The sequence below is a fragment of the Lissotriton vulgaris genome, chromosome 9 (genome assembly GCF_964263255.1).
Source record: "Lissotriton vulgaris chromosome 9, aLisVul1.2, whole genome shotgun sequence".
Classification (NCBI taxonomy): domain Eukaryota; kingdom Metazoa; phylum Chordata; class Amphibia; order Caudata; family Salamandridae; genus Lissotriton; species Lissotriton vulgaris.
In genome coordinates, this window is record NC_141697.1 from 1239809676 (window position 1) to 1239823028 (window position 13353).

The window sequence follows — 13353 nt, forward strand, 5'->3', positions numbered from 1 at the left end:
TGTGTTTGATACCATTCAGTTTGAATTACTGCATCCCACTCCAGATACCACACAACATCACAGGTGGAAAACTTCAGAGTGTGGATTTCATATCCACCCTACCACTCAGTAAAATTAACATACTGCATAGATTTAAGCTGTTTTGCAACCTACTTAAATGTCACACATTGGCCCCATAGGATTACAGGCTTCCTGGTCAGTCCAAGCAGTAGAAGCCAGCCGTAAGTGGGTTTTCGGTCTTCAGAGTGTGTCACATATTAGGGGACTCTCACATGAGGGCGCTCAGTAATTAACAGCCTTTCGTACACACACCTCAGCTTCCCTTCATGCCCTCCGCATATCACCAAAATCGAGGCAAAACAACAGGAGGACCCCTCCTGACCTCAAGCAGACAGACAACACATACCAAACGGTACCCTCATATATAACCGTACCCAGTAGAGGTGTGGGGTGACACCAGCAGTATAAAGAAGCAGTCTATAAAAGTTATGTTACGTGCAGGTAAGTACTGTTTTATGAAGCAACACAACTCTTAATGTTCATAAAAGTAAATTTATTCCTGGACTAAGCATAAGGCCAATAAGCCGGGTAATGGTATATCAGCACCTCCCCGGGAGGCAACTTGCGCTGTTGTCATACACATGGACGCACTCTAATAAAGGCAGAATGGGTTAGTTGTTTACACAGTTACATACAAAGCAAGCCCCAGTCTCCAACTACAAGAAACAGTTACGTTCAAGTGAGTGACAGCTCCTTCCTGTAGGTGCTTCTGCATCCTTGAAACAAGAGACATCTGTGGAAACAAACATTTGAAGCTCCAGCATCATACATGCACAGCTAGGCTCTTTTTAAAATGTTTGATCTGCTGCCACTGGAAGCCACAGCAGGAATCCAAAGAGGGCAGATGCGTTTACTTCATTAAGGCAGAGGTCTTTGCGTTGCTTTGCTGTCCAAGTGGGAAAGCGCCTAATGCTGGTCTTCAGCCCGCGAGTACAGCTCACACTTTATTAGATAATATAACACAGGGACATAAAGCAGTCTGTCCAAGATCACACTGTTTGGTCAAGTAATCTTCAAACTGAGCTGCCCAAGTTCCAGAGTTGTCTGTCTCCTCTCTGTCTATTGGCCAGCTCTGGGCTAGCTTGAAAAGGGCAGAGGGGTAGGTTCAGAAACTTTTTATAGCTTGCTAAGAGCTTGAACAAGTAACCTAAAATGGCGGAAATACATCAAATAACGTACAGCTAGCTGAAAGTGCCCCTGGTTAAAGGGATTACCTCATGTTTAACACTTGTTTAAGGCACATTGGTTATTTAAGGTCATCTTTAACAAAAGAACAAACCTTCAATGTCTGGTGGGACCGGACTTTGGGGAAACAACACTAAGTTGAATTTCAGTTTTCATTAATTCGCTCATCAGATTCTCAAAGGTGAAAGGAAATGACAAGCAGTGTAGGAGAAAGACACCTCCTTACCACAGACCCACATGTTAGGAAACCACACACCCACAGCATGTTTAAGCAAATGTTTGAGAACTCTACGGAGCAGTGATTAGTTTCTAAAAGTTTAAGACATCACAAAGATTTAAAGAAGAAAGAGGCTTCAAACGAGCCGTAAAGCAATGGCAAGTAATTTAGTGTATAACTCCCATAGGGAAGACCTCTAGAGAAGCAACATCCAGAGGTTACCAGAGATAAATCACAGCTGTAATGCAGAACATCTTGCAGTAGAATTAGCATCTGCTGAAATCAGACAAAGGTCTTCCACCTCTACCTGCTACGCATCCGTAGATCAATTTCCGAACACTACGTATTCTTCGTGATATCATTTATGTGTGTGTGGAATTCAAAAATTAAGCGATCTGTGAATTTAAATTTATCTAATACAACATAGATGTCCTTATCAATCATAATAAAGGGAGTGGTGGATATCTTTCTGCTGATGGACCTTGTCGGTGTGCATCAGGTCAAGGGTCATCTCGGGAGAGGTCGCCTAGAGCTGGACCAAAACACACTGGATATAGGATCATGTTTAAACAGTTAGTGAGTTTTGAACGGGATATTATCCCATGTGATTCCTTTCTTGCTCTGAGGTGTATTGGTATGCTCCATTTAGATTCTGAAGTGTGTTGGTTTAGAATAAGATGAGCTTTTCTAAACACCTATTTCTTTAAAAATAAGTACTTGGCAGAACTAAGCATTTTTTTAACCCTGTTTCATCATTTTGTAAAAATATAGAGTATTCTTGAAAATTTTAAGAAACCCCTGACATATTTAGCTTCACAGTATTTTTCTTCATAAATCAAAACAGAATCTCCTCCAAAGACGTGTATTTGATTTGTATTCAGAAATTTCATGGGGTTACTATTAATTACGAGTAATATTATTGTGGATAGATCTTATGATGTACATGAGAATTAGGCATAACTGTAAATAAAGATTTCTTCGATTGACTGAAATCCTCAACCACTGCAGAACCATCACTTAGTTATACGTTGTCCCTTTCACCCAGGTGCAGTTTAGTACAATCCTTTTATCGTTCCCCACATATTGTTTGTTGTCGCTAGAACAAGGTTTTGTGTTCATATGAATACTCTTATTTGTGTTTTTGTACCTTTATTCTTGAAGATGCATCCTGAAGTGATCTGGATTCCTGAAGACATATTCTGGAGTCATCTGGATTCTTGAGGACATATCTTGAAGTCATCTGGATTCCAAGGATATAGCATGGTGTCATCTGAATTCACAAGGACATATCCTGAATTCATCTAGATTCTTAAAGACATATCTTGGAGTCATCTGGATTCCCGAGGACGTATCCTGGAGACATCTGGATTCCCAAGAACATTTCATGGAGTCATCTGGATTCCTGAGGAAGTAACTTTAGCTTCCTCCAATCCTTGATGTAGAGGTCAGTTGACTTAAACAAACGCATCCCTGAGGTCTAGCGACATGTCTCACTCTTCCAGCCACCCAATATGTCCTGCTGCTGCTCACCCTCGATTCAAAAAATGCAGATGCTCTGAGCACCCGCCCTAAGGCGCCCTTCGTTTCTGGTCTCCGCCCCCTTTATTGAACCAAGATGGGGATTGTTGTAATGCAAGATGCACCTGGAATAAATTCACTTTTGTCTGAAGCACATGTTAAGATATCATAACAAGCATTAAATTGGGACATTTTTTCAATAGTGCAGCTTACTCCTGCCAGTGTATGCCTGAACTCTGCCTAAGTCAGGAGTAAGTCACACATACTCACAGCAAGTGACGGGGGGCATTGGGCCCTTAGTACTTGCAGCCCAGATATGAGTAAGGTCGTAGCACGGCAGTGATGCAGGGCTCGCCTGCAGGAGGATTGTCACCTGCGTTGTTCCTGCTGATGACGCGCACCTTCAGGTCACTGTCACTGCCGTCTGCGGAAGGAAGAAGAGGTGCCCGGGGCCTCCACAGTAGTAGGCATGGCTGATCCTTCCATGCCCAGTCCAGTCAGTCCAGGAAGGTATCCAGCCTCCAAGAAATGAGCCTCAAGTCACTCTTTGGCTTCACAAATGTTGACTCTTTTTTCCAGATCTACCAACTTGTGATCACCATGTGGCACTCATTTTATGAAATTCTCTCTCCAGTCTCAGGGAGAGAGCGGCAGGAGGCGAGTTCCTGCTCGAGAAAGTCCGATCCAAACCTTCTTTGGTACAAATCCACCCTTGAGGATCTCAGCATGTCACACGGCCAGCAAAATCCAACTTCTCTTTTCATGTTCACTTCCCTGGAAGAAAATTCATTTGGTAATTTGCATTTTATTTTGATATATTTTCAACCTTTTCCAACATCCTCACTTTCTGCGTGTTGGCTGTTATAATGCACATACTAATTCAAGTATTATATAAACATATCACACATGCATCACTATTTTGTTACTAAAATAAAAAAATATGGTACATAAATTTGCAATCTTTTGTATCCTGTCCATGTTCTTTAGTGCATGTCGTGCGGTTCCAGTCCAGGATCAGGGGTTCCAGTCTTTTTCCCTTTGCTGCCTCTGTGAGAGTTCCATGTCTTAGAGACATCACAACAAATGTCGAATCGATCGATAAGTCTCGCTCAGAATCGATTCCGCGACTTGACGCGGACGATGACGCGGCGCTCGAAGGCTCTCCTCATGGTATTCTCGATTTGCTTCAGAAATACCTGTGGGATGCGACCACACAGAGTGTGCACCGTCTCCAGAAACTTCGACTGCAGAGGGTAATACATGGACTGGTAGAGGTTGTCTTCAAAGGGAAACTGGAAAGAGAAGAAAGCTCTGGTCACCCTTCAGATTACAGACATATAATACAGCCTTGTGCATCAACTCACAGCCAACTCACAACACATCTCCTGTGAGCCTGCGCGACGTACTCCAGTAGAAAGTGCAGGAGTATGTGTGGCATGCATCTCACCTACTGACAGATCTTTGTTAATGGGGTCCACGGTGACTTTTGGTGAGTGAAACCCTGGACTGGACCTGAAGGCATCCTGACATGCTAGAAAAGGCCACCACCAGGAGGTGGGAGAGTCAGTCACACGCCTGCCTAACAGTGGACACTTGCCTGACAGGGGCCCCTGCAACAGAAGTATTTCAGGGGTACCAGAGTGACACGACATTTCACACTTTCTTTATACCTTTAAATTGTCTGATAGAAACATCTGATAAATACAGTGCTTAGAAACAGTTCATCTGTGGCAATAAGCACTATATTAAATCAAGAAGTAATTTTTAATTATCATTATAGGTCAGACATCCTCAGGCATCTTGGTCTCAACATGCATTTCTTTCCCCGAGCAGCACGGCTGCTTACTGAAGCTTGTGTGAGCATTTTAGGGTCTCAGGCACAATGACATTTTGTTGTTCAGGTGCTCCCTTCCGCTTAGCTACAAGGACATTTATGGGGTGATTTCTTGCAATCTGGAGTCGCATTGTTTTCCTACAGGCTCTCCCAAAGCATTTTGCCATCTGATTTCGTTCTTACAGATAGAGCACCCGCTGACGTGTAGAGGACAAGGAATTTAAGGAATCTAATGATGGGTGGCACCTATGGCCATCATCAGAAATCAACAGCCCGGTCACACTGCGCTTCCCACTGAAAGGCGAGCGCGGCCAGCCTCATAATCAGACCCTGTGTCACCTGGACAAGGCAGGCTCCAGGTTCAGTTGATTAAACTCTTCAACAGACTCGAACCCTCGCACTTGTGAAACTTGTATGCACGTTGGCATTGGCGCTTATGATGCCCATGCATTAAAAGGCGGTGCTGATGCCAACATTTACCATCCAGGATAGATATTGGTGGCGCTGCTCCGCGCCACCATCTTCTCGACCATTTATTCATACCTAGGACGGCTTTCTTTGCAGGTGAGAAGGTGTCGGTCCCACCCCTACCTGTTGCAGAGCTGGCTAAGGGCTGGATTTCAGCAAACTCCTTTTGAACTTTGAGTACCTGTAGAAACTTACCTACTGGTGTCTGTATGCCCATTTGACCACAGGTCGACGTGGGTGGGTGGGTGAGGTGCAGCGATAGGCTAGGGGGTCATATTGAACATATTGTAGCCAGACCAAGAAGCCAGCTCATAACTCAGAAATCCACGCCCTCGTGACTGCAGAAGACTTACTTCCCGTATCACCTCGTACATCGCCTTGAAAGTGGGCTGCTTGTCATCATGGTAGACCCCTCGGTTACCATGGAGAACAGACACTCCATCCTGCTCCGCCCCTTTGCAGTTACTTCCATACATGCAGTGGTCTGGCCTGTAGTTCCACTGGCAGGGAAACACATACAGCATCTCTAGGGAAAAGAAGGAGAAGATTAGAAAGGGAAAACATACTTTCAGCATCTCTAGAAAACATTAAAGGGAGAAGAGGATCTTTCTGCATCTCTAGAGAATATCATTATAATAAGAAGATAAACTTATAGCATCTCTAGAGAACTTTAAGAGAAGAAAGAAAACTTTCAGCATCTCTAGAGAACAATAAAAAGAGGTTAGACAAGCCTGGATCCTGGGACCCACAAATCAGGAAGAGTTCCCTAACCGCGAAGCAACGGGCAGGAGCTATAAGTTGGCCAAAAAGACCTTATAGATTTCCACTACTGGACGTACAGGGGTCCAGTAGTGGCAATCTATAAGGCCCAAGTAAGGGAGGGTGGCCCTTTATAGGGCAGAATTGTGGGGGTTTCCAACACTAGTTCCCCGAGTGTAGCATAGAATGTTATCAGAAGTCTGGTGACCCTAGGGGAGGGCGTCCCTCTTGTCCCGCTTCACAGGGATCTGGGGGCTTATAAGATTTCCTCACTGGTGGTGTTGAGACCCCTATTGAATTGGATCAGAATCTGGGGCACCGATTAATTGTCCCTCCTAAGACACGGTGAGCAGGAAGTTATCTCGGCCAATGGTGGGGGGCAAACTAAAATGGGGCATGCAAAAAAGGTTGGAATGAGTTGGGTCTGGGCAAATTCTGGAGTGAGCCACAACTGATTAAGAGCCGGAATGCAGCCCTAGATAAACAAGCATTTGCAATGCAATTGGTCTCGCTTTTGGGACCTTATATGTATTTAGCTATGCAGCACATTAGCCTGGGTGCTGAAATATCTACTGTTCTTTAACATAGAGGGAAAGTAAGCACCAAACTGCGTGACACGCCAGGTATGGGAGCACATGGAGACAAAGATTGTCTTTCAGCCGGAAATGGTATAGTCCAAAGCTCTGTTTTTAATATAAAATCAGGGTCTCCGGTGGTCATATCACTGAAAATACCAGATTTGAAAAAAACATGTTATTGTCTACGGGTGCTCATGGAACACTATTTCTATGGACTAGAATCTAGGGAATTCTGAAGTAATTCTGGTAATCCTTACTGCCTTTTCCTGCTTTTTGCTAAGTGGAAGCAGACAAGTCCTAGGGCTGATCTCCAGAGTCCACAAAGTACATATAAATATAAGTATATACCGAAGTATGTACAAGAAGTCTCGAATGCTCGACCTAAAAAAGAATGGAAGATAAGGCCATTAGGTTCAGGGATCAATCACCCGCAACCTCACAAGGGACCCTAACAAGTGCCTTCCTCTTATTAAAACCAGTGTGTAAGGCCAAGGAATTTCTGGATTTTATTTGCCCTGTTCGGGCTTGGTGTCTGCACCTTCAATTTAGGTATGGCTCGCTCCCTGTAGCAGTCTTCACTGCTGGTTGGAGAAAGATTAACCAGGGCTCTGAGTATTGTTTCTTTCGTAATAATAAATGTGAAAGTGAGGGGCATCTCTTGTTCTTGCGCCCACTTTATGTAAAACCCAGATTCACATGGCTTGTCCCAATGAGCAGGCTATTGAGCCTACTCTAGCCTGATCTACAGCGGAGCTGGTTTTGAATGTGGTGGGAGTGCAGTGATGCTACTAAAGTGAGTTAAAACTGTCCAAAGGGTCCCTTTAAATAAGGGTCAGTATTTAATGGGCCCTCTGACAGTGCTTAAAAACGGGGGTGATATGTGTAGAGGTTAAATTATGTCTCTAATATCCAATCAGGTCAGGTCTACATGTTTCAGCCAGACTGCAACATATGTTGGCTTTCGTCAGGACCTATGTGTTGGTGTGTAAGTGCAGGGCGTGATGGTCAGAGGTAATTGTGGTGACCAGAAGTGTTGCACTTGCTAAGGTGCATTGAAACGGAGGAGATTTCCTCTCGTCGGTGCTTAAAATGATGAGATTTCAATCAAGAGCAACATGAATCTTGTGGGGGCAGGACCTATAGTCACACTTTCATCAAAGTCGTCTGCCCGCTTCCCGTACCTACTTGGGTCGCTGCTCGGATCCCGAGCAGCGGCTACAGTAGGTACGGTTAGTGGACAGACCGGAGACGACTTTGACTCACACTCAAAACAAGTTCCGCTGTAGATCAGGCATCGAAGCACACCCGAGGTGCACTCGGCACTTTGGGTGGGACACGATAAAGAAGCATGCCACCAACTAGGTTGGTGGGTGAGTGTTTTCATAAAAAACAAATGTTTTTTTCCAAACATGAACATATAGCTTCTAGAGTGTGAGCTAGTTCTTCTTGATACCTTTGTTCTCACCAGGGGAGGTGAACTAGCCCCCACAGATACTCAGTCATTTGATATTTATATTGAACCTACCCACCAGAAGCATAGAGGGTGCAAACGTGAAACCTCCTCGACTGTGGTTCTGGCTGTTTTAAAATGTCTTCACACAGCGTGGATAACCAGAGGCAAAATGCTAAAAACCGTAAGACACCAGGCTTGAATACATCCACTTGATCTGATTTAACTGTGGCAGTGGCTGCTGTTTGCAGGTTTTACATTGGTGGGGCAATTACCTTTACAGTGGCAGGTATTTTAAGGGAGTATGCGTTTTCAAATTTTTTTATTATTTAATATATGAATCAATTTAATTGCATTCTTTTAGATTTGAAATTGCACTATTTATTGTCTGTTTGTACTGGAATGACAATGCTCTTATGGATGTTTTTTGATGACACAAATGCTCGAACTATCAAATACACTTGGAATTTGGAGATGATCTTTCAGCAACTCTAGAGAACAATAAAAAGAGAAGATCTTATTTCATTTCTAGAGAACATTAAAAAGAGAAGAGATCTTTCAGCCTCTCCAGAGAACATCATTAAAATAAGAAGAGAAATGTACAGGGTCTCTAGAGAACATTACGGGAAGAAGGGACATTTCAGGATCTCTAAAGAACTTTAACAAGCATTTACAATGCAATGGTTTCGCCTTTTGAAAAGTTTGAGCTATTGGCATTGTAAATGACAACATTTTTATTTATGTGTTTGTTTTGAAAATAAATAAATAAATGGCATTATCATTTACAATGCCAATAGCTTCAGAAAGCTTAAAAAAAGGCAAGAGTGAACGTCGTGCAGGGCCAAAACACAATTATGCTCAACAAACTCCTAAATAATTTGTTGCATGCAAATAATAATAGGAAAACTAAAACCGAATCATGCTGCACACTTACTAAAAAAAAAATCTATATTGGCATTATTAAAACACTAGTTCGATTTCTGAACTCTAAACATTATACATAAACGCAATAACATCAGTGCACCAAAACCTATAAATAAGGCACATAAATCATGTCTTCTACTATAAAGGCCTATGTTTGGGGTAAGAAACTCAAAGTATACATTATACCAAGGGATAAATATTCATCTAGGGCCCTTACTACAAATTTTAGGTAAAATCAAGGGGCATATTGAGCAATGTGGTGTAATTGCATAACTTCGGAAATTTCATAACAGGTGCAACATGAGTTTATCAAAAGTATGTCAGATTATGCCAGCAGAACAAAAATGTTATCTCGGCCTTCTACAAAGCGGCCAGTGACTGTGTGAAGGTGAAACAAAAGAGCTAGATGTACATCGGCTCAAAATCCACTTCAAATATAACAAGCAACACGAAGGAAGCCCTGTGAGTGAGGTTAAAATGAGGGCCTGTGGATCTGGCTATGCAGTGGACGAATTGGGCTAAATTTGGGTATATCTGAGAGCCACGTGAAGGGGCACTAATCACTACTGTTTTGTAGCACAATGCACCCACAGATACAAATATTGTTTCGCACAACATTGGTTCTGTTGCCTTTTAGGCGACATACTTCTAATAATGAGTACATGTAGTGACACTGCTCGCTCCTCAAAGTGCATCCAACAAAAAGCTGCTGGTATAACTCTCATTGGCAATCATTCTCGATTTCTGAAACATAGGAGACTAGGTGGGCCAGCAGAGCGATTCGGCCCTGCAGCCTTCAAGATGCACACAGTAAGGGCCTACAAGTCCCAGCATGCAAGCTTTTCTTGGGTTTGGCTAAAAGGACACACGTGGTATGAGGTCACTCAGCAGCTGTGGCCTTATTGACAACTCATGCCATGCATGCACTGATGTGGGAGGCTCACCTGACCAGAGAAGTAGCTTGTCGTGCGCATCCTCCTGGGAGCTCGAGTTCTGGGCCAGGGCGGTGGAGGTGAGGCCGTATGGCAGGTGGGACCCCAGGCAGGCGTTGTACTTCAAGGCTTCGCAGGAGGCCGTCTTCTTGCACCGGTCAAAGTAGAAAGTCTCGTTGCCAGCTTGGACACCTGCTTGTCGAGGCAGCAGAAGCACCAACGCCCACAGCACCCAGAACCCCCTGCCCAGGACCTGCTCTCTCCTAGAAATTTTGGGGGTCCTCTTCTTCACGTGGGCAGGACCCCGGGGGTCCACAACTGCAAAAGTACAGAGTTTCTGGCTTATCTCAACCAGAAGTACAGCAGACCCCCAACAGTTCACCTTGTTTCCTGCTGGATGGTCTGAGTATCCCCGAAATCCAACGAGGTGTCTCCGGGGCTGGCCCTCTTCGTTTCCCATTGGAGGCTTGAAGAACCCAGCAAGTCCGGCTAGCCCCAGTCGCACCTCCTCGAGACCCGTCCGAGGTCCCGGGGGGACCCCTCCAAATCCTTCTGCCTTCTGGTAACATCACCCTTCTCTCTGGAGCCCAGGGATCCTACCAACCCACCGGGCCCTGTCCGTTCCACCTCACTCACCATAGGACGGTGTAAAGGGAACCCCAAAAGCCGTCTACAGCCTGCGCTGCATCCATCTCGCTACCCATCAGCGGGCCGATTCTCATCCTCGTGCCATCCAATGCTTCGAGGGGGGCGCAATAATCCTCAACAGGCCGGCGTGGGAAATCCGGGAAACCTCGGCCTCTCAGAGAGTCCTCCTGGCCAGGACATCCCCTCCAGTGTAGGATGGGGGCCTCCGGCCATCCCTTCACGCGTAGGATCGCCCCTCCTCCACTTCCAAGCTCAGTGGAACTTCAGGGCCAAACAGAGGTTTCTCTGTGCCATCCTCGCAGGTCCGCCCATAGGCACTTCCACGGAACCAGAAACGGCGTTCAAAAGCCAAGAAACGAGCTCTCGTTTTCCCCCTTCCTTACCACAGCACCCAGACATAATGAAGTAGTCGATGCAACCGGGTCTGGGACGCGACACCTTTGGGTCACCTGTAAAGTAACCTAAACCTGCGTGTAGTAACCTTGAACACAATAATTCCTTCCATACCAATGACTGAGTGCAATTATTTATTAATCGGCAAACATTGCTGATTGGAAGTAGCCATGTTAAGTCATGCGAGCGCGTGCAAGGTGCCAGTGAGAGCTCCAAAGTGCCAAGCTCGGCAGGATGTGCCCAGGTACAGCGCCTCTTCCATCAATGAGGGCAAAAGGCTCGCGTTGCTACAAGTGAGGCGGGCTATTATTTGGGCGCGTGGCACGGTGTTTGCGTCTGTGGCTGCACAACTGAACAGCTGCGAGGGTGGCCATTTAAATTTAAAAACGGGGTTGGTCTTAAATTTCAGGTGAAAAGCAGTAGTTAAGAAAAATATTTAGGCTGCTGGTAATGCAAAATGGTTAATTTCAGGGCCAAGCAAATTATAGCCCGTGGCGACTTGAGTGAAATGGAGAGGGCCTGGCCCTGCCTGGTTTGTGTCTTGAGGCACAACCGCGCAAAATTGTATCTGCGACACGGGACGACAAAGTAAACACATTAAAAGATAGCAGAAACAACATTTTCTAAAGTAATACAATACATCTACTGGGCTGCCGCATATTCTTAACTTCTGCCGCACTCTCGATATTTTCCATTTTTTTAAAGATGCAGGTTGAAACGGGAGCTCTCGCAAACATAAAGAGAAACCAGCGTGAATTCGGTATACTTTACTCCCATGAAATAAAACACATTAATGCATACGGAAATGTTAAAGCAAGTGGGGTCGAGTCTCTTCCCCGCCTCCCTCCCGGGGTGCCGTTCTTACCTGCTGGACGGGGGTGTTGGGCCCCAGAAACCTGCTGGAACCGTTTCGGTAGGGGGAGGGGGCCAGGAGCCGGGTCCGGGTGGAGTGCAGCCGCCGCGCTGAGTCTGTGTCCGGGCTCCGGGGGCGGGGAAGGAGGAAGGCGGCCATGAGGAAACAAGCGGGAGGGGGCGGGAAAGGGGGAGGAGAGACGGAGCACGAAGGAACAGATTCGACGGCCGGGAAGGCGGGCACCAAGAAACAAGCGGGAGGGGGCGGGAAAGGGGGAGGAGAGACGCTGACGACGGAAGGCGGGTGCCAGCAATGCCGGACCAGACACGGGGGCGTTCCCGGCGTCGCGTGACGTCGGCAAAAGCCAAAGAATCTCGGGAACGCCCCCGTGTCTGGTCCGGCATTGACGGACGCCTCTCTGTTCCAATGGCTAGCCTCCATTTATGGAGCTAGCCAATGAAGCAGAGAGGCGTGTTCAAGTCACCCATACTAGAAACTACAGATTTCTCTGGAGGAGGAGCCTAACGGCTCCGCCCCCCAGCGAAACCTAATTCTCTGGAGGAGGAGCCTAACGGCTCCGCCCCCCAGCGAAACCTAAAAAGGAGAAGAGGATCTTTCAGTATCTTTAGAGAACATTCAATCAATCAATCAGGGAAATTGAAAGCGTGCTACTCACCCGTGAGGGTCTCAAGACGCTCAGGGGGCGAAGGGGGAGGTTAAACAGCTCCGTTCAGTCGAAGAGCCAGGTCTTGAGCATCTTCCTGAAGATGTTCAGGGAGGGGACGTGTCTGATGTTGAGTTGGAGCTCATTCCAGGTCTTGGTTCTGATGTAGGAGAAGGTTCTTCCACCTGTTCTGGCTCTGCGGATGCGCAGGATTTCGGCGAGGTAGGCGAATCCGAGGTTTCTCTTGGGTACATGGACGGAGATTCTCTCGTTGAGGTATTGGGGTCTGGTGTTGTGGATGCATTTGTAGGTGTGGGTGAGTATCTTGAAAGTGACTCTCTTCTCAACGGGGAGCCAGTCTAGGTTCCTCAGGTGTTGGGTGGTGTGCTCGTGTCGAGGAATGTCGAGGATGAGTCTAGCTACAGTGTTCTGAATGGTCTGTAGCTTGCGGATCAGAGACTTGTTGATCACGGCTTAGAGGGCTTTTCCGTAGTCCACTCTGCTGGTGATGAGCGCTAGGGTGATGGCCTTCCTTGATCATGGGGAATCCACTTGAAGGTCTTTCGGAGAATTCGGAGGCTGTTGAAGCAGCTGGAGGTGACGGCGTTGACCTGTCGAGTCATGGAGAGGGAGGAGTCGAGAAAGATGCAGAGGTTTCGGGCATTGTTTGTGGGTGTGGGGCGGGCTGCAGAGGGCGGTAGGTCACCAGCTGTTGTCCCATGCCGAGCGGAAGGATCCGAGGACGAGGACTTCTGTCTTCTTCGAGTTGAGCTTCAGGCAGTTTCTGCTCATCCAGGGTGCAACGTCTTTCATTCCTTCCTGGAAGTTGAGTCTGGTGGTGATTGGGTCTTTGGTGAGGAAGAGGATAAG

At 46.3% G+C, this 13353-nt stretch overlaps 1 protein-coding gene across 1 annotated transcript in view; it reads right to left on the reverse strand.

Annotated features, from left to right (window-relative positions):
- Window positions 1-538: 538 nt before the first annotated feature.
- The window catches only part of GXYLT2 (glucoside xylosyltransferase 2), a 105322-nt gene continuing 92507 nt past the window's right edge, over window positions 539-13353 (reverse strand). The window contains exons 6-7 of the mRNA XM_086939403.1: window positions 5636-5808; window positions 539-4272 (exon numbers count right to left, since the gene is read on the reverse strand). Coding sequence (XP_086795529.1) covers window positions 4090-4272; window positions 5636-5808 — 356 coding nt within the window. The 3' untranslated portion in view covers window positions 539-4089. The remainder of the gene's footprint in view (window positions 4273-5635; window positions 5809-13353) is intronic.